Source organism: Mandrillus leucophaeus, unplaced genomic scaffold (genome assembly GCF_000951045.1).
Source record: "Mandrillus leucophaeus isolate KB7577 unplaced genomic scaffold, Mleu.le_1.0 Scaffold68, whole genome shotgun sequence".
NCBI lineage: Eukaryota > Metazoa > Chordata > Mammalia > Primates > Cercopithecidae > Mandrillus > Mandrillus leucophaeus.
The window spans coordinates 2,099,106-2,124,244 of NW_012107363.1; the positions used below are offsets into that span (position 1 = coordinate 2,099,106).

Here is a 25,139-nt window from a genome sequence, read left to right on the forward strand (position 1 = left end):
TCCTTCCTCCCTCTCTTCCTTCTCCTCCCTTCCCTCCTTCCCTTTCTTTCTCTCTCTCTCAGTCCTGCCCCTGTCCCTTTTTTAAACCTGCATGGACAGTAGTGGCTCCACCTGGCCTCGCGGCGAGTGTGTGGCGGCTGTAGCTGCAGCAGGGTGGAGTCCCCTGCTCCCCGGCAGCCTGGGGGCGGATCCTGCACCCTGGGCTCAGCACAGGAGGCGTTTCCATCCCATAGGACAGTCCTCACAGTGGGTGCCCCCTTTAGCGTGCCCCTCCCCTCTTTCTCGCAATGCTCCTCCAGCCTTCCCCTCCTCCCTCCCTTCCCTCCCCTCCCCTCCAGCCTCGCCCCCTCTTCCATCCTCATCAACCTTGCTAGTTTCTGTCTTTGCACTGGCAGTTCCCTCTGTCCGGAACCTCCTCCTCCTCCAGCCTCCCATGCAGCAGCTTCGAGGTCTCAGCTCCTTGTCACCTCTTCTGGGAGACTTTCCATATCCCCTGCCCCGGCCCCTCCATGATGTTTGTCACCATCAGATGGCCTGTGTGCTCACCACATGTGTTTCGTGTCTACCCCCCACCCCAACAGCTTCACAGGGCAGGGACCTGCCTACTTCCTCCTCAAGTGTGTCTCTGGCACAGAGCTGGGTGCATGGCAGGTTCTCAGGAAGTCGTTGAGTGAAGGCATATTCCTTTGCTCCTTTATTCATTCATTTATTCTCTCAGGTGTACTGAGCACCCACCCCTGAGAGGCCAGGTTGGAAGGACTTAAAGTCATCAGAGCAATCTTATCAGATGGATGTAGGCTAGTGCAGTGAGCTTCCCAAGCCGGTTGCCCCAGAAGAAGGCACCAAGCGTTTTCCCAGCGGTGGTGGATGTTAGAATAGCCTCTGGGTCTCCTCAGAGTACAAGATCCCCAAAGGGAGCCCCATGATGTGGCCCCAGCAATGACATTATCACCTTGGCTGCATTAATAGAAGTATAGGGTCTGTGGCAAGGGAGGGGATAGTCTTGTACTCGGCAGTGACTTGGCCACACTTGGAACACTGTTCAGGTGAGGTCACACTACTTCACAAGCAGCAGCAACAAACTTGAGTGTGTCCAGAGAATGGTGACTTGGCAAATTCATGTCAAACAGAGTGGGGAAGCACAGGCCGTTTGGACCCTCATAGCCTGGGCTTGAGTTCCTGCTCTGCCACTTGCTAGCTGTGTGACTGTAGGCAAGTCATGCAACCTCTCTGAGTCTCCAGTTCCTGCTCTGTAAAGTGGGAATGTGAGCCTGTCGGTGCTGCAGGGTGGTTGTGGGAGCATTAAACAGAGGACCACAGTCAAGGCGGTTCACGCAGCAGTGGCACCCGGGTTGCAAGAGCTAGAGCTATGGTTGCCAGGATGCCGGCTCTTCTCACTCAGGGCTGGGCTGTTCACGCTGCGCTCTGCGTTGGTGGGATTTGCCCCCATGGGGAAGCCCCTGCCAGGCCTGGCACTTGCACACTCAGGAGCCTGTGTTGGCTCCGATTCTCCCTCGGAAATTGCTTATTATGGGTCTGTGAAAGCGTGCATTGAATTCACGCAGTTTAATTTTAAATAAATTTGGGGAAGTGGGAAAACAAAAAGAGACAACTTAAAAAGAATGTTCTCTGAGTGTAAGAAAGACTTTGGCAGGGGCCCAAAACCTGACCCCAAATCCCAGCTCAGGGGCACAGGTGGAGACAGCCCCCAGCCCTCCTGCCACCTGGGCCAGGGCTGTGCGTCAGCCTAGGGTTTCAGCTCCGCCTCTGAGTGCATGGGCTTCCCATGCCCCTAAGCCCTCAGCGCTGGGTTTAATGGAGACTTAGGGGATTGGAGCACTGCTTAAATACCATAAGCTCCTGTTTTTACAGAGGACTTACGACCCTCACTCCACACACCCCAGTTCACGTGTGGTGGTGAGGCGGTTGGTGGGACTTGGGGTGATGAATGTGCCGGAATCCTGTTCCAAAGCTGGGTGGCCATGAAGAGTGGACACAGATGAAGGGGACCCACCCTGGTGTGCTCCAAAGTGAGCCAGCGCTCCAGGGAGGCTGGAGCTGGTATTGGCAATCAATAGCAGTGAATTCCTGGGCAATGAAGAAAGCAGTGTGGCCAACAGCACATTAACTAATAAAGCCCAAGAGAAGGGCTGCCAAGTGGTATCAGTGAAAATCTCTCAAGCCCACCCTCCCACAGACCTGGTCACCACCCAGGTGCACATCTCCCATCTTGACTGCCCGGACCTGCCGCCTGCCGTGAGTCCTGGCCTTCAGGGTCACACCTGCTAATCCACTGGGTCCTCCCAGCAGCCAGTGCACCTCATCACCATGCTAGGTGCCAGGAGCTGCAGGCCCAGCCCGCTGCCCTTTAGGGGCTGGTCCTGGTGGCAACCCCAGGTGCAACTCCTAGAGAGGCCTGCCCCATGGAGGACCACCTCCCTGGTTCATGGGAGGGGCCAGTTCATGTTCCCTGAGTGGCTCAGTCCCTGGAAGCAGTTTTAAGCTTGAAATCGGCCAAGAGTATCATGAGAACGAATGCATAAGTGATGTGGTTTGGCTGTGTCCTCACCCAAATCTCATCTTGAAGGGAACGCCCACAATTCCCAGGTGTCCTGGGAGAAACCCGGTGGGAGGTGATTGAATTATGGGGGCAGGTCTTTCCTGCATTGTTCTCGTGATAGTGAGAGTCTCACGAGATCTGATGGTTTTAAAAACTGGAGTTTCCCTTGCACACGCTCTTCTCTGTGTGCGTCATGTGAGCTTTCTGCCAATCACGGTGAGGCCTCCCCAGCCACGTGCAACTGTGAGTCCATTAAACCTATTTCTTAGGCTGGTGTAATGGCTCACGCCTGTAATCCCAGTACTTTGGGAAGCCGAGGCGGGTGGATCACCTGAGGTCAGGAGTTTAAGACCAGCCTGGCCAACATAGGGAAACCCTGTCTCCACTAAAAAGTATTTAAAAAATTAGCCGGAAGTGGTGGTGTGCACCTGTAATCCCAGCTAGTTGGGAAGCTGAGGCAGGAGAATCGCTTGAACCTGGGAGGTGGAGGTTGCAGTGATCCAAGGTCATGCTGCTGCATTCCAGCCTGGGCAACAGAGCCAGACTCTGTCTCAAAACCAAACCAAAACAAAACACCAAAACCCTCTTTCTTTTATAAATTGCCCAATCTCGGGTATGTCTTTATCAGCAGCGTGAAAATGGATGAATACAATAAGTAAGTGTCCCCTATGAGCTGGTCTCTCCTAGGTATATATCAATTCCCTGTGGCAGCCCCATTGCACGGATGAGCAAACTGAGGCACAGAGAGAACTGTATTTGTTTGCTAAGCCACACAGGCTCCAGAGGCTTGACTTGGGGGCGTGTCTACCCCGGAGATCCTGTTTGGAATTTCTGAGATGGAGAGTTCGGTTTGGAGTGCTCGGACTGGGAAGCGACACAGCAGGACTGGGGGAGTGGCCTGGCCGCAGCTTTGCTTAGTGCTCTCCTGGAGCATTAGCCCTGGAGGTCCTGGCCAGCCCCTCCCACACGCCTCCGGTCAGCTTTGCAGGTTCTCCCTCCCCACGGAGCAGATCCACCCGTGGATTTCATCAGCCCATCTTCAGCCTCCCCACCATGGGCACGTGGCAGGGCAGCCTCCCTACCCCGATGCTCACACACATCATCTCTCACACAGTTCTGCAGCTTTTGCACACATTGTCTCCTCCAGCTCCCCTTCCCCATGTTCCTGCCCCCTTCCCTTCTGGAAGACAGGAAATAGGAGCTGTGTGACCTTGGATAAGTTACTCTCCCTCTCTGAGCCTCAGTTTCCTCCTTGATAAAATAGGGATAAGAAGAAGCAGCCATTTGAGTGCTGGAATCATGTAGGAATGACCTCAGTGCCCCCAGCTTAGCTGTTTGCAGCTCTGCTTCTGGATGGAGTGTGTGCAGGGGACCCAGGTGACGCCGTTTTTTTGCTTAATCCCTGGGCTTTTTCTGGGGGAGACTGTGCCCAGAGAGGGCATAACCACTAGGCTGGGCAGGGTGCTTGGGCTCCCTGACCTCCAGGCCAGGCTCTGCTCACGGCACCAAAAGGGCTGAGAGCTGCTCAGGACTTTCCTTCTGTTTGGTTGTCGGAGCCTGGGCAGGGGCAGGGGCAGAGGAGTGCTGGCCCCCAGGCTACCTGCTCTAAGCATGCAGCTCGGCTCTGCAGAGGAGCGAGAACAGGAGGAGGAGAGAAGTTTGTATTCAGAGGACAGCCAGGTCCATCTGGGATCGTCATCATTATAGTTCTTCATAATTAGTTGCAGCAAAGCTGAGTAGAGAATTAACAACTCAACTAACACTTCATTTAAAATTAAGGTCCTTGGCAGCTTGGCTAATATTTTATTGAAAAATTACACATCAACATGCTCAATGATCTTCCAAAGAGAAATAACGTCGCCCGTCATCCTCGTGGGGCTCTTCCCTTGGCACGGCCCCTTCCTGCTGGGTGCCGTCCCGAGCTGGTGTCCCCATGAGGCTCCATGGCCCTGACAACACCCTCCTGTGCCTTGGTCCTGTGTGACATTTCTCTGGGTGGAGGGACTGGGCCCCCTTTACTGGTCCTCTCTGGCTGGTCCCTGCCTTTGCACACAGTAGCCTGTGGCTTCCATTCTTATCGGCTTTTGCTTTGCTCTTTTATCCCCGGCTGACTGCCTAGCACGTCCCCCCAGTCCCCTAGGCAGCTGCTGCTGATTCTTGAAGACTTGCCTATGGGGTCCTCCTGTTTAGGAACCTGCCCTGGACCCCAGTCTAATGTGGGTCCCTGCTGGGCTTCACAGCACGGCGTGTGATCTTGCCCTTCTCCCCGGCTCTCAGGGCCCCTGGACGCCAGAGCTGAGGTCTCCTCAGTGCCACATCAGGACCAGTTCCCTGTTGAGTGGAGGAAGCACTTCACATAGAGAGTTGGGGCACAGGATGTTTGTCCAGAGGTGGAAACGTGGGTGCAGGTGTCCCCCTCGACCTTCCCGCTGCATTCCTGTGAAGGTCTGTGGGACTGGTGCCCACACGTGTACCCGTGGCAGGTCTGAGAGCATCCTGCCTGTCCCGCGGCTGCCTGTGCCCTCTGTGGTGGTGGATCAGCCTCTGCTTCCAACTTGGAGCACATCTGAAGTGACTCTGCCGGGCCCTTCATGAGAACCTTGCCCCACTCCCCTGGTTTCCATGGCAATGTCCGTTTCCCATTCCGAGTGCTCTTCAGAGGGATTATACATTCATTATTTCATACTTAGGCCTCACACTCCGCCTTGTTCTGCTTCCCCATTTCGTTGTGTTGATAGGACACTCTTCATTTATTATCTGACACAGAAAAAAAACGAATGAGTCAGAGCGTAGGTTCTTTCTTTTTCCCGGAGCCCAAGGATTGCTGTGTCCGAGGAGCCAGCACACTGTGACATGCCGGCGTCGTGATCTGGAATTCCCTGTGGTACATGTGGGTTCTGGAGCTGTCAGTTTTAATTACTTGTGGATGAACTGAGCTGCCGCGTAGCCACCTACGCACTGACCCTGGGAGCCACGTGGAGGCGGGTGTGTGTTGGGAGCTGAGCTTTGGTGTCAGCTCGCTGTGGGTCTCTCAGTAGCTGCACGCCCAGGCCTCTGACGGAGGTGCTGTGTTGGACTTCACTTCACGCCTCGGTTTCCACCAGTCATGATGGCCACAGCTGAGAGAAAGAGGACACCCACATGCTGGTGGCCTCTAGAAGGGCTGTGTTGGCTCTGGCAGGAAGCTCGTGGGGCCGGCGGGGGAGTGAGGGAAGATGCCCATCCTGGCAGCTGGGCAAAGTGGAGAGGAAAGGACGAGAGTGGTGTGGGCGACTTGCGTGGACAGGGTGAACAAGGGGGTCTTGGGATATTCAGTCTAGAAACAGGCAGGACATGGGTTCCTTTCATTGCAGCCCTCGCTGGTATGGGTCAGTTGGCTTTGGATCTGGGCACCCCAGAAACCAGAAGGTGTGCGGAGGACGCGTGTGAATCTGGTGTTTATAAGTTGGGTGTTTGTAAGTCAGTGGTTGAATGCAATAATAATGATTAAGTTTTCTTTAAAGCTAGGTTTATTGAGGTATAAATTACATGTAGTAAAATTCACTTTTTGTTTTTGTTTTTAAGACAGTTTCACTCTTGTTGCCCACGCTGGAGTACAGTGGGGTGATCTCAGCTCACTGCAACCTCTGCCCCCTGGGTTTAAGCCATTTTCCTGCCTCACCCTCCCGAGTACCTGGGATTACAGGCACCCACCACCACACCCAACTAATTTTTGTATTTTTAGTAGAGATGGGGTTTCACCATGTTGGCCAGGCTGGTCTCGAACTCCTGACCTCAGGCAATCCTCTCGCCTTGGCCTCCAAAGTGCTGGGATGACAGGCGTGAACCACCACACCTGGCCCCTTTATCTATTCTGACTACAGATCCATTGCTGGATGTGTACTTTGCAAAAATTTCCTCCCAGTCTGTGGCTTTTCCATTTCGTAGTGTCCTTAGAACCTAAGTTTTAAATGTTGATGAATTCCATTTATCTATAGATTAATATTTTTTATGATTCCTGCTTTTATGCCTTATCTAAGAATTTTTGACTAATCCAAAGGCACAAAGATTTTTTCCCCCCTTGTTTTCTTCTAGAAGTTTTACAGTTTCAGAATCTACAGTTAGGTCTAGGATCCGTTTCAAGTTGATTTTTGTCTGTGGTACAAAGTTAGGATTGAGATTCTTTCTTTCTTTTTCTTTTTATTTCCAAAGAGACGTTCAATTGATCAGCACCATTTGTGGGAACGACTATAATGACTAAAGTATTGGAAAAAGATGTGGGAGAATTTCGTGGGAGAGGGACTGAGTTGGCCCAGCAAGGCTTGTGGTGGGGAAATGCTCCTCCCCTACGTGAGAGAGGGAGAAGGGCAGTGCAAAGCTGAGCTCGTACCGGCCTGGGTCTGAAAGTGGCACGCTCACTTCGTGAGCAAGGTGGATTTCTCCTACCGCGATGAAAATCGGGTGCCACACTGGCAGCAGTGGCAGGAGCACTGGGACGTTCCCCAGACATTGTCTGTGTGTTGCTTTTCCAGGTACAGTGGCTTGGCCTGCCCACTTCTACTCGATTCACACCATCTGGCCAAATTCACCGTTGTCTGTGCCACAGCCAGGCCCTGCCCCCCTCCTTCCCGAAGCCAAAATTGCTCTCTCAGTAACCAAGAGCTGGGGTCCACGATGGCTGAACAGTCCACATATTTGCAGGAACTATTCAGAGGCGGCTTGTACAGTGTCTAGGTCACCTCCCTGACAGGCTCAGGCTTAGAGTCCCACAGTGTCATCCGGCCCCACAGCCAGCTGGTGCTCCTTCCAGCCTCTCTGCCTGGGTAGACTGCGGGTAGGGGAGGCTTTTCTGCTGCAGTTGGCCCCGTGCCGGGTGTGTGGTCTGCATGGGCTTGCGGGCAAGGCCGGGAGCTGGGCTGGAGCTCACCTTTACAGTGGAGACTTTGCTGTTGGGGTTGGGATTTTGTTCCAGACAAATTGACATTTGTATCCTCAGAGGACAATGTCCGAACAAATCCGTTGATCACTGGGGTCCCTGGCATAGTGACGAGGGAGTGAAATGTGCAGGCTAAATCATGGTGATTCGAGGAGAGAGGGACTTTGAGGCTACCTTGTCTAAGTCTGGCTTCCGGGACTTTCCCCTGCAACGCCCTGTCCGGGTTGTTCCCAGGTTCTGCTTGGACCGCCGCCACCCCCATGAAGTGGAGCTCCCTACTCCGATCAAAGGGAAAGTCCGCCTCTGACAGAACCTCTGTGTCCTTTCCTAGTCCCTTGAGTCAGGCATGGGGATACGGAATCATTGAACAAGGCTGTTGGACATTTATATCGGTGTCTCATTCAGACGATAAATGGAAATTCTAGAATCATCAAGGCAACTCTATGCGCCTCTGTCTCTGGGCATGGAAACGCTCATGCTACGTCCCGTGTTGGGTGAGAGATCTCAGTTCCCTGGGCCTTGCAGCATTGCGGGGCCATCAGCAGGATACTGCGGTGGGATTTCTGAAGCAGGATGTGGTATGGCTGGGGCCAGCCAGTGAGAAGCCTTTTCTCACACATGTCCAGTCATGGGATCCATGCTCATGTGCGTGGGTGAGTTGCCAAGTTGCACTTCCTCGACTGCGTGGAGGAACATCTGAGTTCAGGCTTGACTGCCCAGAACCACCCTGAGCCAGCTTTGTGTCACTCGTAATAGCAGCTGAAAACAGTTAAAAAAGAGAAACCGAAACAAAAATGCATGTGCGATACTGCAATACACATCCACCCCAAAGCCTATTAGAAGTGACTGTGGGGATTATTGGCTGCCGGCGCTGTGTGTCCACAGAGGAGTGGACAAGGACAACTGTCTCGGGTTTGTGTTGAGTGGACGTGGCTTCTTCATCCATCTCTTTCAAGTCACTTTCCCTATCACAGGCCGCTTGTTATCCGCGCGCAGGTTACTTGCCTCTCTGGGCCTCAGCTGCAAATGAGGATAAAAATACCTAATCAGAGGTTGTTATGGAGATTAAATGAGGTGAATGCTTATAGCTTAGAAAGTTCTAGGTAAATGCTTGTGACGCAAACACATAAGCCAGGTGACTGTGAGAATCAAATGCAGGCAGGTCTGGAAGCTGTTCTTGGCACATGGTAGGAAGGCAGTTGGTGACAATTGAACTCTGCATCTCAGTTCACGCTGAAGCCTGTCTGGGCAGGACTCTACATCTGTGTGCAGTGGGAATAAACAGGATCTCTTTTGTAATATAATTTTCCCCTGGTTGTAAATATAAAGCATGCTTATTATAGAAAAGCTGGAAAATATGCCAAGAGTGAAAACAACAACAACAACAACAACAACAAAACTGGCTGGGCATGGTGGCTCACACCTGTAATCCCAGCACTTTGGGAGGCCAAGGCTGGCGGATCATTTGAGGTCAGGACTTTGAGACCAGCCTGGTCAACATGGTGAAACCCTGTCTCTACTAAAAATACAACAGTTAGCCAGGTGTGGTGGTGCACACCTGTAATCCCAGCTACTTGGGAGGCTAAGGGAGGAGAATCGCTTGAACCCAGGAGGTGGGGCTTGCAGTGAGCCAAGATTGCACCACTGTACTCCAGCCTGGGTGACACAGCAAGACTCTGTCTCAAAACAAAAACAAAAACAAAAACAAATGAAAACAATTCACTAATGCCCAGAGGTCATTATTTTCTCAGGCATATTTTTTTCTGGTTCATTTTCTGCACGTGTCTATGTGTCTATATGCATGTCTTTGTGGGTTTATACATAGGTATGCCTGAATAAACTTTTTGAGACTTACAAAGAAAGGATCATGACCAACACTCCAATCGAGTTAAACAGGTATTTGCTGCCCATCTAGTGTCTAGAATTTCCCAGAACAGCAGGCACTTCTAATCTCAAGCCTCCCCAGATGTCCTCTGGAAGGGGCAGGGTCATTCCTGACCCCCACTCCCACCCAGCCCACGGACATTCCAGCCCCAGTGCACAAACCCTGGCCTGCAGTCACGTGCAACCTGAAGACCAACTCTGCCCTAGGATTCGGGCTGTGAGAGTGATTTGTGCCTGCAGAGTTTATATTCTCATAGAGGAAACAGGCATCTAAACAATATATTTTCTGTATGCATGTGGAAGTACAGGGAGGACACGCTGTGTCTACAATTTCAAATATTTGTTCATGTCACATTGTACCATGGGTATTTTCTCAGATCATTGTTTGTCTTTTTCTTTCCTCCTGATTTGTATCGTTGATTGAATGAAATGGTTATGCTATGGTTTATGGAACCGTTCCCCAATAGGGGTTGTTTCTGGCTTGTTATAAACAAATGGTGCTGACGAGCACATAGATACAGCTTCGAATGTTGACAAGCAGATGTGTTCGCCCAGTCCCAGAACTGGAGCTGTGACGGGGACAGATCAGACCTTCTGCCAAGGGTGTGATTCTGGTGGAAGGGAGAACCGCATGAAGCCACATGCCACGCTCCCAGCAGGCGCTCAACAGACATTCATCATTTCAGCTTCCCCTCTGAAAGCCGAGACCACATCCTGATGCATGTTTAAATAGTTCTGCCAAATTTGTTCCATCATTAACTTTCAATCACTGTTAATTTTAGACAGGGCTCTTAATTCAAGTTTTTTGTCTTTGTCAAGTTGATGGAGATGGCTCTGTTTTTAGCCCTGATGTGATGGCGACAGGGCTCTCCTTCACCCGGGATGGCAGAATGCCCTCCGCCACAGCTGGTAATGAAATGCCAGGCGTGTGATTTAGCTCAATCAGTTCAGGAAGTTTACATGGGGAGCCTGATTTGACAGGTCTGTTTTATAACAAGTCGTGCCAGTGAAGGGAGCCTTCTATTTGATATACTTAAGGCAGAATTCAGCCATATGTTTGGGTCCCAGCAGAATCGTTCCCGTCCTCGTCCTTCCGTGGAAGATACATTGAGTTCACCCTGGGGAGATCTTTTAAATTAGATTTCAGAAATGAAGATCTTGTTTTTTGTGTCCAGAAACTTAACCCTTCCATGATTTTCTTCTCTCCAAATAAGTCACAATATATCCCGATTTTCATGAAGAAGGATATATGGTTTTTTTCCCTCTGCTTTTAGTTATAATTAGAGTAGCTGAACTACATGGAGAAGCTAAAGCTGCATTTATTTGTTACAGGCATATTTATATCAAATACAAATGGGGTGGAGGGGCTTGTGACTCTTCATTGCCATGAAAATGAAATGAATTTGGTCTCTGCAAGTAACCTTGGGTGAGACTAACATCTCTGTTGAAATGGACTCTATTGCTTCTCTTCAGGCTAATGTGTGTCATTGGAGGGGTCCATTCAGATAATGTAGGGCACCTTTATAGGGTTCTGTATTAGTCCGTTCTCATGCGGCTATGAAGAAATACCCGAGACTAGGTAATTTATAAAGAAAAGAGGGATGATACAGTTCCACATGGCTGGGGAGGCCTCAGGAAACTTATAATCATGGCGGAAGGGGAAGCAAACATGTCCTTCTTCACATGGCATCAGGAGAGAGAAGTGCCAAGTGAAGGGGGAAGCCCCTTATAAAACCATCAGCTCTCGTGGGAACTCACTCACTATCACCTATCATGAGAACGGCATGGGGCAAACCACCCCCGTGATTCAATTATCTCCACCTGGTCCTGCCCTTGACATGTGGTGATTATTACAATTCAAGGTGAGATTTAGGTGGGGACACAGAGCCCAACCATAACAGGTTCCTCCCCTCCACACTGCTACCAGAACACCTGTGTGCTATGCTTTACTTGTGGCATCCCCGAGGCATTGCTCCCCATCTCCACCCCTGCCCACCTCCCTCAGACCACTGTGGGCAGCTGAGTGTTATCCCAGTTCTGTCCCCACCAGGTCCGGGCCCATTCTGTGACCCTGAATTAGAGGAAAGACCACATCTCCTCTTCTTGTCCTATTGGCCACCATGGACATGGATTCATTCTTGGCCTTTTTAATTGACCTTGGCTGAGTGGGATGGACAGCAAAAGAGAGCCTCTCCCCAGATGTCCCTTCATTCTCGGCTTATATGCATACCCCAGCTTTTGTTTTATCCGTGTGATTTACATGCTGATCACATGCATCTAAAGCAGATGTGCTGGGTTACTGTGAGATTCTATTGCCTCCTAGATCCTGTGCTTGGGATGTGGCTCAGGATGGCAGGTTGGAGGGAAGTACATTGGAGTATGGGCCAGCTCTCCATGTGGGCCTGCCTTTAAAAGGAGGATTCTCTCAGAAATCACACCTGTGCTGCGTTTGACTCCCCAGGGTGCAGCAGGTTCAGCAACAGTTGGGGCATCCTGAGCCTTGGGAGGGCAGGTTCACCACTGGGCATCTGCAGAGCCGCCTTGGGGAGCGAACACAGCCTGTGAGGTCACACCAGGCAGAGCTGGGGTAGAGGTATATTCAGCTCAGCATGAGGAGGGCCTCTGGGAGGTGGGTGCCCCATCATGTGAGGTGTGCACATGGAAAGGCTGTTGGCTGAGCTGCCGCAGTTACGGTGATGTATGGCTGAGGTTTCCCCATCCACGAATGGTTTTCTTGTGTTGTCACTTCCCCCACTAAACACCATTCACAATGGGCATGCGGATACTATGGGTGTCCATTTTGCAGACGGGATGATTGCAGAGGGACGGGTAACTTGCCCAAAGCCATGTAGCCCAAATGAGGGAGAACCTTCCATACCCTGTGGCTTTTTAGATTCGTTCTCTAAGCAGAGGCAAGGGACTCACTGGGAAATATGTTGCTTTGTTTGTCGGATTTATACCAAGACCTCTATGAAAGGCCCGTATTCCTTCAGGCTGTGGCGTGCCTAGAAAATACGCTGAAGGCGGCTGTAGAAACTTGCTTTTTAGACATCACCAAATGCTATTTTTAAAAAGCTTTTCTTAAAATACTTCATCTCAGACATTCAGTGCGTGAGTGTGATGATTTTTCTCCTCCCAGTCCCTGGCTCCCCATCCCCAGTCTGCTGGTTCCCTTCTGCTTTCCCAGTGCCCAGAGCCTGGCTAAGGACAGGCTTGGAAGAGTCACAGGTCCCCAAAGGTTGCTCAGCAACGGCCATTTCCAGAAACTGGGCGAGGTAGAGAATCTCCCTCCAAGTGGCACGGGCGACGGTCTTCAAGATGGCCTGGGTTATGGCTGCTCATGCCTCAGAAAGCCCAGAGATGGGTAGACGGGGGCCATGGGGCGCTGCTTTCAAAGACGTGCTGAGCCCCAGCCTGGGATTTGGGGCTCACCCAAAGCCTCCACAGGAGCTTGGTTCTGAGATCTCTGCTGTCCGAACATAGGGATCTTGTCTGGGCGCCCCGGAGGTGTTTGGCTTTAAACAAGTAGCATTCATAGGGGACAGGCTTTTGTGGTTTCATAGAGAAGCTGAAGGTGCGGAGTCCTGCGAACGGTCTCACAGCTGTTTCCTGCCATGTTGGAGTTGCATTGGACAGGCAGTGAGCTCCCCGTCATCAGATTCCTGGGCTATTACTGGGGACTGGTGAGGAAGCTGGTGTTGGAGATTCTGAATTCAAGAGAAGCTGAGTGTTTTCCAAAGTAAGGTAGTTCTGCTGCTGAGGAGGGGCTGGGACAGAGCATCTGATGGCTTTAAAGCCCAGGGCAAGGACGTCAATGTGGTTTCCATCGTCCTCTGCTGACCCGTGGCTAGACTGCCTGTGGCAGCTCCCTCGTTCCTCCTTAGTAAAGTCAGGGCGAGCCGTAGGCCTCAAGCTTGTCTTAGGCAAGCTATTGCTATTTATTTTTACAGTTACCTTCTATGGATGACAAGTAATGTTTGTTGTCTATTTATGGCCGTGATGTGAAACTTGCTTACTTGTGTGAAAGAAGTGGGTTAATTGGGCGCGGTGGCTCACACCTGTAATCCCAGCACTTTGGGAGGCCAAGGCGGGCGGATCACGGGGTCAAGAGATCAAGGCCAGCCTGACCAACATGGTGAAAACCCGTCTCTACTAAAAATACAAAACTTAGCCAGGTGTGGTGGCAGGCGTCTGTAGTCCCAGCTACTCAGGAGGCTGAGGCAGGAGAATTGCTTGAACCCGGGAGGCAGAGGTTTCAGTGAGCCGAGATCGCGCCACTGCACTCCAGCCTGGGTGACAGAGTGAAACTCTGTCTAAAAAAAAAAAAAAAAAATCTAGTGGGTTAATTAACAATGACAGCTTCATGATGTATCCTCCTGGTGGGCGATTCTGGTGCAGATGTTTGAAGATAGTCCCTGAATGATCAGATATTGAAGATAGTCCCTGAATGATCAGATGTTGGGTTTCTTGAGCTGTTTGGTCAATGACATGACAATGACTCTCTTTGGAGGCGATGGCCACTTTGACCCGCAGGTCCCGCTGAGGGAGCATTCCAGCACAGGGCTGCCAGTGAGACGCATGGAGCAGAGAGCTGGAGGGTACGGCCCCAGAAGAAGAGCGCACTGTGCCCAAAGCCACACAGTGTTAGAGGCCAAGCCTGAAGCTGACATCAGAGGCTGCCCTGAAAGGGTCCCTCCCTGCAGGAAGCCCACTTTCCCAAAGGCTCTTCCTGCTCCTCCCTGGTGAGGGCTGTCCCCAGTGAGTGTGGTATCCCTGGCGGAGGGAGGGTGGCTGTGCAGGTGCGGATGGAGAAGAGGAGTCCCTCTGGCTGCCAACTCTCTTACTCAGAGAACGATGTAAACCTTCTCTTTAAAAGAATTTCCCAGAAGAGCAGGCACTTCTAATCCCAAGCCTCCCCAGATGTCCTCTGGAAGGGGCAGGGTCATTCCTGACCACTGTCCCCACCCAGCCCATGGACATTCCAGCCCCAGTGCACAAACCCTGTGCTGCAGCCATGTACAGCCTGAAGGCCACCGCGTGCCAGGTGCTGGAAGCCAGGGCCAGAGAGCCTTAGGCTCCAGGAGGTGCAGTGCAGAGAAGACAGGCCACAGCCTTCAACCATCAGAGCAGGCAGACAGCAGAATGACCAGGCATCAAGCCCTCCGTTCCACTAGCCTCTCTGGGCCAGGCCTGTGGAGTCTCCAGAGGAAATACGCAGGGGAACAGGACCAGGGACACAAGGAAGGAAGGGAGTCAGGTCAAAGATGGGACCTCATTTGGGAAAGTCCCACGCATGAGGGGCTCCAAGGCCTCCAGAAGGACCTTGAAGGGCCAGTGGCACCGCTGGTGGAGTGGGGAGGCATTTTGGGTTGGGTTTGGGGTGAGCCAGCCTTCAGAGCAGGGCAAAGCTGATGGTGCCTGGAGCTGAACAGGGAGCGATGGGGGCCTTGGTCTCCAAGGGTCTTGACCGCAGGGATGGGGTTTGGACTTTAGCCTCTGGGCAGTGGGAGACCCTGATCGTGTCTGAACCTGGGAGTGACATCACCATCATCCTCGCTGGTATTTATATAACATCTCTGGTTGTAAAGTGAGTTCCCAGGTGACATCTCCGGCTGCCCCTGGGTTAATGCCCCTGTAAGGTGCAGAGATCAGACCCCTCCTGAGACAGTCCCAAGACTGGACCAGATCCCTGCGTTGGGTTTGAAGCGGATTGTCAGTCCTCCCTGCCAGGGAGCTGGGAAGGCCTTATTGAACCCATGGACAGGTTGGGTCCCAGACTGGACTGCAAACCCTGAAGGTGGGTAGGAAATTACACTGACATGCCTGTATGTTTAGTACTTTCCTGAAATTCTTAACAGGGTCCACACCTGGAGAAAATGACAAAACTCCTGCCCTGAGTTAGGGGAGGGGCATCATGAGAATCAGCGTACGGGGGCTGGAGGAGACAGTCTGCAGGTCTAGGGGCAGGGCTGGGGCTGTCCAGTGGCCCAGGGAGAGAAGAAGGGGCCAGAACTAGGGAGGGTGGGTGCGAACGGCTGCAGGGCCCACACCTCCTGCTGGCACAGGGCTCCGTGCCAGGGCCCGCACAACACTGAGGGGTCCACAAATATGTTATAATTTCCTTTAAAATCAGAAGAAGAAAAATGAACTTTTAGGTCGAGAAAATGCTTTGATCTATAATATGAAGATGTGCTATTTTTTAATACCAATACAGCCATAAAATATACATTCTGATTTTTTTTTTTTAATGGAGGAAAAGGCCACGAAGACTCTGCGCTTCGATCCCGTGGAGTCCTCGTGCCCCGAGGGGCTGCTGAGGGGCAGATTTCAAAACAGGGCCTTGTGTCACGGATGCGTCTCCCGGCAGCTTTCTTGAGTAGATAATTTGGTGCGGAGCTCAGAGGCCTCTTAGTGGCTTCTTCCCAAGCTGGCATCAGAACCTCCAACCAACCTCTACCTTCCTGACGATTCTGAGGGGTGGGCCTTTAGAGGTCCACAGCCTGCTTGGGCTTCCTAAGGCCAAGGGACCTTGTTCAGGGGCTGCTGTGCCCAAATCTGGGTGTTTGCAGCTGGATGCAGGCAGTGACTTCTTCCAGCCGCCCCTCCTCCCCCTGCAAGAGGCAGCGCTTGCTTTGTGCGTGGCACCTCTGTTCAGACAAGACAGCGTTGTTTCTAAAGAGAAATTCTTGGAGGTAATGAACGTATGGTTGTCTGGCTGGGCACCAGCAGGGAGGGGGAGAGCCCTGGGGCCTGGGGAAGGATTTCTGCCTTAAAAACAGGATCAGCAGTTTCCAGCCACCTCCCGGAGACACCCAGGGCACTTTTTATGTTGAAAGACGCTCAGCAGTAACAACATCACAGCTTATCCAATTACCTTTTATTGCCATAAATAGACCTGAGAAATGCTAGCCCTTCCAGGTAGAAGCACATTTTGAACAGCAACAACAACAACAACAACAACAAAAAAAAAAACTCACCAAAAAAGCAGCTTGTAATTTCATTAATAATTTTACTTACAGTGACTATTAAAAAGGAGTGGTGGGTGGAATTAAAATTCAATCAGGTTATGAGAAATGGAGAGTAAATAATATTTTCAAAGGATAGCTGAGGTGGAAAAGTCTACCAAGACCCACCTATTAAAATATACATTATCCCTTAAACAGATTTAATGTAAAAATGCAATTTTCCACAGATCAGCAGCGCCCATCCATTTACTTGCTGCTGACTGATTTTGATTTACGAGGCCCTTTCTTAGCTTCATTCTCAGCTCTCTTTTTTTTCCAACACTGGGTTTCGTGCCTGTGAAGGTGTCCGATGGGTGGAGGGGCTCAGTGCCCCGTGTTCTCTACGCCAGCACAGCCCGAGGCGGGACCCCAACATTTCAGGAGGCAGAACTTGGGGAGGGAGAAAGTGGGATCCCCAGGGAGCTGGGGTTTGGAGGAACCTCCCAGTCTGCCCTTCTGGAGCCTTTGAAAAGGTCAAGCAGGGCCCCATGGTGACCCCAGCCCTGACAGTTTCCAGCTGTGTCACCTCTGGCAAGCTGAGCCTCACCTGTACAATGGGCCAGTGCTGGCATGGGTTTGCTAAGATTGCCATGAGAAGACATCACAAAGTGAGTTGCTCAAACAGCAGCAATGTATCGTCTCACCATTCTGGAGTCCAGATGTCTGGAAACGAGGTGTTGGCAGGGTTGGATTGTGCAGGAGGCTCTGAGGGAGATTCTGTCCCAGGCCTCTCTCCTCGTCTTGATGGCTTCCGCAGTCCTTGGCTTTCCTTGGCTTGTAGAAGCATCACTCCATGTCTGCCCCCGTCTCCACCCAGCCTCCCCACTGCGTGTCTCTTCCAAGGACGCCATTGAATTCAGGGCGAAATCTAGGGTGATCTCATGATCCTAAACTTAATTGTAGCCCCAAAGACCCTTTTTCCAAGTATGGTCCCATTGGCAAGTTCTGGTTGCACCCATCTTTGGGGGCCACAGCTCCGCCCGCTCCATCCAGGGTCTGTGGGACTCCAGAGAAAGCGCCACCCTTGACTAGAGGTCGGGGGCAGGTTCCTTCCCAGACAGGAGGAACCGGGAGGAGTGCGGGTGTGCCGGGAGGGGCAGAGGATGCAACCTGCAGGCTAGTAGATAAAAGCAGCTAGCGGGAAAGCGCTGAAGGTGTGGAGGGTGGGTGCCTTCCAGGCGAGCTACCATCGTCAGGCATGACGCATTCATTCATTCCACAGACCTCGCCCAGTGCCGGCTGCAAAGGCAAGTACAGGAGACCCTGCCCCGGAGAACCAGGGAAGGGGCCCACATGCACCTGAGGCCTATCTACCTTTCACAGGACTCTCAGTGCCCCGCAGGGGGCGGTCCAGCAGTGGTCCTTGCCTGACCCAACCCTCCAGGCCCACATTTGTGGTGGTTTTGAGCCCTTGTAGATAAATCACGCTCCGAGTAGCTTTTGGGTTGGACGGGGGCTCTCGGGAGTGGTGAGATATGGCCGCGGCGTGATCTGAAATGGGAACCGCAAAGCATCCTTATGCAGAGCCAGTGGCAGGCGGCCCTGGGACCTGGTAGGGGCTGTTCAGTTTCACAGCACAGGATCGAGGCCAGGCAAGGGGTGACATTTACCTGCAGCCTCAAGCATGGCCCTAACCGACTGGCTTACTGGGCAAAATCCTCAGAGGTCAAGAGAAGGCCAGCCATGGTGGGGTCTCCAGGGCCGACCCTGCTCATATGTGGGCTGCCGGCCAGCACTGGGGTCCCGGAGCGGAGTGTACGTGAGCAGAGCCGGGCTGGGCCCTGTGTATAGTGCAGGGCTGGAGGCTGAGGTTCAGCACCAAGGTCCGGGGGCAGCAGGAAATGCGCCTGTGCATGCCCATAGTCCCTGCGGAGGCCCTTGGAGACCCAAGGGCTGCTTGGTGGAGTCAGAGGCCCCAGCTGCCATCCAGCCCTCCTTGTGTGAGTGGCGAGACTTGCGACAGGTAATGCCTCTCTGGGCCTCAACTCCCCCCAGGTGGGGACAACATGGTTCCCAGGGACAAGGCCTGTGGGGAGTTAAATGAGATAATGTCCACAGAGCGCTCAGCATGCGGCTCAGGGCAGAGGAAGTTATTTATTTTAATGAGACAGTGACGAGAAGTGGCGGCTTTTCTGGCCCAGGCACCTTGGGTGAGGCATCCTGCCTGCCCGCAGTGCACCCCCACAGCAGGTCAGACCTTGGGGGGCTGGGGCTGGCTGTGGGAAGGAGATGGGGATTAGGGTGTGTACATGGAGCCCTGCAAATGTCTCCGCCTCAATCGCACTGGGTAACAGGTGTCAGCGAGGTGACTTAAGGCAAACCACCTGTGTCCGCACCGCAGGGCTGGAGGACGTCTCCCAACCCAGCTGAACGTCTGGCTCCACCCAAGACCCTTCTTGGGAGACAGTGTATTCTGGGTTCCCACCTCCTTCCTGGCCTCTCCCAATGAGGATGGGCCATGATCCCTAGTGGGTGGGGTCACGGGTTCAAGGCCGTGGCTCACAAGAGCTGTTCCTCTTTCTTCCTTCTCTCTTCTCTTTTATAGCCTGGCCCGGTTCTGGTCCCCAAGTGCCAGTGACACCTGGGCAGGCCTCCCGTGTGGGAAGCAGACCCACCCTTCTGGCTGTTCCGTGGGTGTGGGGGACCGCCTTAGTCTTCGTCATGGGGCTGGCTGGGTCAGGCCTGGGCCTGGCCACAGCCTCTGGAGCCCCTCTGGGTGGGTGTGTCCCAAAGTCCACAGCGAGATGGGAGGGAGGCAGTGAGATAAGAGGCTTGCATTTTCTCAAACTTTGCAAATTTTGCATCTGACTATCTATCAAGTCACTCTCTATTATAACTTTCTACTTTGAAAATAGTAAGTTGCAAAAATTGTACGGAAAGTCCCCTGCAGCTTTCTCCAGTGATACCAGGCCACATAGCCATAGTACACTGTCAAAACCAGGACACTGGCCTCACCCCCCTTTTGCAGAGAACGAGTCATCAGTCTGCCACGGCAGCTCAGATCCAGGCGGCCCTGTGTCCCGTCTGGCCCAGCACCCTTCCATGTCTTCTGCACAACATTCCTTCTGGGAGGGAGGGGCATGAGTGCCCTCAGCCCCACCCTTATCAGACCCTCTCCTCTCCTCTCTGGGGCTGCCAAAACCCTGTTCCGGGCTCGTCTCGTTGTCTTGGCAGCAGCTTCTGAAATGAGGCCCTTCCCGGTGTGGGGGCATATTCACCTGCAGAGAGCAGTCCCAGCGTTCCCTGCCTGCATCTGCCCCTGCCTTCCTTAAGCATGGTGGGAGCGGAGGGGAGGAGAGGAGGCTGTGCAGGGGCTGCCAGTGAGATGGAGCCAGGTCCAGCGCAGGTGCACTGGGCGACCCTGACATCTGTTCCTGCAGCTGGTCTGCTGCTGGGCCCCTGGCTGCCAGGACAGAGTGGCCAGGTGAGGGGACAGCTTTGTGGCCTGGGGAACTCAGAGTGGGGCATGACATCTCCCAGGGAGGCCTGCACCTGCTTATCTGTTGATGGCAGCCTCGGCCATCTCTCACCCTCGTCACTGAGGGAGGAAGGGGACTGTCATCTGTGGCATCTGTGGAGCCCTCCCCTGCATGCGTGTCACATTCATTCAGCCACTCCGGGATCTGGGATCCTTACCCTCCATTGTTGCCAGTGAGTCCACGATGCTAGAGCGAGGAGAAGCCGCACAGCAGGGGCACTCACGTGGGTGGGATGGGCTCTGAGGCCGTGCAGGGCAGGGCAGGGGACCTGGGGACACTCTGTTGGTGTGCTCCAGCTCATGCCTGCTGAGGGAAATGTGGGTATACTCAAACACCAGCAACCTGGACTGGAGACACACCAGAAGGCTTCCCGGAGGCAGTAGTATCTAGGCTGGCCCAGTAAAGAGGTTTACTACCTGAAGCCAGGAACGGTGGCTCACACTTGTAATCCTAGCACTTTGGGGGAAAGAGGAAGGAGGAGCACTTGTGCCCAGGAGTTCCATGCTTGCCTGGGCAACATAGTGAGACCCCATCTCCAATAAGAAATAAGAAGAAGGAGAAGGTTTACTACCTGAGTGGGTGGAGAGGGGAAGGGTCTGTGCCCGAGGGAAAGGAGGACAGGCTTAGTTAGAGGCGGGCAGCTGTGTGTGGTGGTGGGAGGTGCATGGTTCACTGACTGATTGACACATACGACAGACACTTGCTGAGAATTCTCCCGTGCACAGTAGCATAGACCAGACTGGACTGTGACCACAGTGTTTCTCACGTATGTCACTAAGCAGAACCCAAGCCTGCCAGCTAAAGCAGCCTTACAAAGACAGCACCGAATGGTGCAGCAGCATCAGCCCCACCCAAAAACCAAGCACAAATCCAATACTTACTGCAGTCTTATCTCACAGAAAGCTTAAGCCTGACCTTAAGCCTGACCCTAACTTTAACCAAAGCCTGAGACTAACCATTACTCTTGTTCAGCATTCACTCTAAACCTCACCCTACGCCTAACACTAGCCCTAACATCAACTCTGGCCCTGTGCTTAACCCCAAACCAAACCTAACCCCAACTTCATTCCCAACTCTAACCTCTAGTCCACCCCACCCCCGAGCCTGGCGTCATGGCTGACCCTCACCCTGCACGGGTTGTTCCCTGTGGACACGCTGCATGGCTAACTCCCTGCATCCTTGCCTCAGCTCTGAGGGGCTCAGTGGCTTGCCCAGGAGGGCACAGGAGGCATGGGCACGTAGAAGGGCCAGGACTCAGAGGAAAGCCCTTCGCGGAGGTGCCTGAGGGCAGGGGGCCTGGGACACTGCATTCGAGGAGGAATCAGGCAGGTGGGGGCCCAGGCTCGCTGGCTCAGCATCAGCAGAAGATTGTTAGAGGGAAAGGCCTGTGCTCACTGCAGCTCTGATGGTCTCACTTTGGAGGGAGAGCCTTCAGGGATGCTCTGCAGGCATTTGTGGATCCCAAGCTTGGAGAATCCAGGAGAGCTCTGTGGAGCAGGGACCAGGGTGGGTGGCACTCAGGGTGTATGGGTAGGACTGAGCCCTAGAGTCTGCAGCGTGGGCAGCAGCATTGGCAGCAGCGTTGAGCGAGGCCGCATCACTTGGAGAGCCAGCACCTCCTGTGACTTTCTGAGCCTAATGGGATACCCACCCTTCCCCTCAGGGGTCTTTAGTAGAAAGAAACGATATTCCTCTCTCTGGTAAATAAATGCAGGATCCATTCATTTGAAATGGAATTGATTTCTTCGTAGAGGATACATCTTGGGATGCATCCTGTGCTTCCTCAGGGAGCACAGGATGGGCCAGCGCAGCCAGCATAGTTGAAGGGAAGGGGCCCACAGGAAGGACCCTCTTTCATGCGGGCTGGAGAGAGCTTCTGAGGCTGCTGTCCTAGCTCCCCAGGGCGCTGGTCCTATTTTTTTTTTTTTTCCAGGGGGCTGGTCCTGGCCTCAGGCTGATATGGTTTGAGTCCAGCGCAGCTGGAGCTTGAAGAGTGCCACTCTGCACTCGGGAGGAAGGCCCCTGCTCCTCCATGGGGTCCGATGCCCGGCCCCACATTAGGAAGCAAAGCTGGGCCTGGGTGAGGGTGACCATCCTGAGAGGTGGGCAGCTCGAGCCACCACCATTCCCATGTGGTGAGGGACAGACACCAGCTCCCAGGCTCCTGCCTCAGGGCATCATCGCTGATCCAACCCTTGTTTGGTACCACCCGAAAGGCAGGGCACTGCCAAGCCAGCCTAGGCCGCCCTCCTTGATTGGGACCAGATGTCTGAAGTGGCCCTTGTTAGGGGAGAAAGGAAATGCACACGAATTGAGTACCGACTGAATGCTTCCATCAGCATCTAGTCTTCCCCTTTGCCATGCGTACCAGCCCCACTGGCATGAAAATGAGCATCTTCTTCATGTTTTGGAGGCCAGAAAGGAGGGAGGCTGTGACCAGACTGGTGGATGCCCACTTCGCCCAGTGGAGCAGCCACACATTGGAGTGGCTCTGTTGCCTGCAGCACACACACATGCACACACATACACATACACACATGCACACACATACAGGTACACAGAGATACACATGTGCACATGCACACATACATGCACACACACATGCATACACACACGCCCACACATACACATGCACACACATACAGATACACAGAGATACACACATGCGCACACACATACAGGTACACACATGCACACATACACATGCACACATGCACAGACATGCACACACATACAGTTACAGAGATATACATGCACACACATACACATATGCACACACACGTACACAGATACACACATATGCACACATGCACACACACAGATACACAGAGTCACACATGTACACACATGCACACACATACAGGTACATGGAGATACACATGCACACACACACAGGCACACAGAGATGTGCACACATGCACACACACATACACACACATACACAGAGATACACAGGTACACACATGCACACACAGATACACATGTACACACATTCACACACATACACACAGAGATAACACATGTACACACATGCACACACATACGGATACACAGAGATACACATGTACACATGTGCACACATATACAGGTACACAGAGATATGCACACGTGCACACACACCCACACATGCACACACATATAGACACACAGAGACACATGTACACATGCATACACATACAGGTACACAAAGATACACATGCACACACATACAGGCACACACACATGCACACATACAGATACACAGAGATACATGCACACACGAGCACACACACAGATACACATAGATATGCACACGTGCACACACATGCACATGCAGTTACACAGAGATACACACGCACACATGCACACACATGCACACACAGACACACGTGCACACATATGTGCACACAGACGCACACATGCACACAGATGCCCCCACACCTGAAGCTGGGAGACAGGCAGACGGCCTGCAGAAGTCGGCTACATGTTGGCCTGGCTCCTTCTCCTAACTAGAGCAGCTGCAGCGACTCGGAGAATAAACTAAACCCCAACGACAGACTCAGCCTGAATCCCCTCCGGCTGCTCTTGGTGGAATCTTAACCAGCAGAGAGCTGGTCCTGGGTGGTTTTGGCCAGATGAGAAAACCCACCTGTGTTCTGGGACCTGCCCGATGGAGGAGGGGAAATGGGGGCTTTGAAAGGAGGAGTCTCTTTTATTTTATTTGAAAAATGTTTTTGAAATAGGTAATACAGCCAAATGGTTCCAAACATCACGACTGCTAAAGGGTCTCTAGTTAAAATCTCTCATTCTCCCTCCTGTTATCCCTGCCCGCTTCCCCACCCACAAGTGTCCACCAGATCACATGTCCTGTGTTTCCTTTCAGCATGTCACCGTGTATCTTCAAGCAGAAGTGAATACAGATTGTTTTTAAATTGAGATAAAATTCATGTAACACAAAACTCACCCCTTTAGCCATTTGGAAGTGGCCTTCACCTCTCCCGCTCGTGAACATAAGAGTGGGCACGGGAGATCTCCCTGCATCGGCTCTGACACATCCTTTTTCAGCCTTCCCATCCACACCGGTGCCCTGGGCTGCCTTGAGTGGTGAGCACCCCCGGCGATCCTCCCAGGCCCTGCTGGTGGGTGCGTGGGTTGTTTCTGGTCTCTGGTTGTTGTGGTGTGGTAAAGGACTTTGGGCATCCCTCATTTCCCATGCATAGCACTTCAATGGAATAGCTTCCCTGAAGTGGGATCTCCAGGCCAAAGGACACACAGGCTTGTGCTTACCTTGGCGGCTCTGCCCATGCCCCACTGCGGGTGGATCATTCCTTCCCCCACGGGCAGTGCGTGTGAAGGTCTTGGAAAGCGGCTCATTGGTGAACAAATTCTGTTCCTGCCCAGCCTGCCTGCGGCTCTTCCCCTCAGTCCCTGGCAGCAGAGCTTGTCTGGTTGGAGGTCTTCGTCCACCTTACCTGGCGGGTGAGGTGGTCTCTGGACCAGTAACTCTTTAAGAACAGCTCCAGTTGGTGGGTGTGGAGTGACTGATGTGGAGTGAATTTGGCCAAATCCTGTGTGATCCCAGAGCAGATGAAGGTCTGAGTTGGGCCTGAGTGATGTGACCTGTACCAGTGAGGCATGTCTGAGACTGAGGCGGGCCACTGCCCATGGACCCCACTGATGAGATTTCTTACAGACTCCAGACCCCATGTCCACACCTGGGTGAATACACAGGTGGGGTGGGGATGAGGAAAGGCCTCACCAGGAGTGGGTCTTGGCGTTTCTGAGTCAGCCTGCTGCTGATGAATTCACTCAGCAATGATGATTCAGACACTCCCTGTGTGCCAGCCCTGGCGAGACTCAGGAGGTGGAGGTGTCTGAGGCTGACGCAGCTCCTCCCCTCCTGGGGTGCACAGGGTGGTCAGGGAAGGCTCTAGGAGGCGGTGGCCTTGAGAATGAGCAGGACAGAGACAGTGCAGAGACGGGGAAGAGCACAGCAATCCAAATATGCAAAGGCCTAGGGGTGGTGACAGAGTCAAGGCGGGAGCTCGCGGCCGAGGGGGTGTGTTTGAAGCGGAGTCCACGGCAGTGAGAGTGGAGGGAATCAGGCTGCTGAGTGACAGGAGGAGCCCCAGCTTCCTGATGAGGCTGATGGACAGTGAGCAGGGGTGCGGGCCTCCCTCCTGGGGACACCTTGCCAGGCAGCCCCTCAAATGTGAGCGATGAAATGAAGCTTGTGCAGGCCTGGGGTGGGGCTTCCTGGGGGTCTGCATTTCCAGGAGCTCCCGGGAAGCCAGTCCCCGCTGTGAGGAGGAGGCCCA

At 53.0% G+C, this 25,139-nt stretch overlaps 1 protein-coding gene across 1 annotated transcript in view; it reads left to right on the plus strand.

Annotated features, from left to right (window-relative positions):
- The first annotated feature begins 14,797 nt into the window (after positions 1–14,797).
- The window catches only part of SORCS2 (sortilin-related VPS10 domain containing receptor 2), a 408,600-nt gene continuing 398,258 nt past the window's right edge, over positions 14,798–25,139 (plus strand). Inside the window, exons 1-3 of the mRNA XM_012002189.1 lie at positions 14,798–14,918; positions 23,887–23,960; positions 24,247–24,300. Of these exons, the coding sequence (XP_011857579.1) occupies positions 14,798–14,918; positions 23,887–23,960; positions 24,247–24,300 (249 nt within the window). The remainder of the gene's footprint in view (positions 14,919–23,886; positions 23,961–24,246; positions 24,301–25,139) is intronic.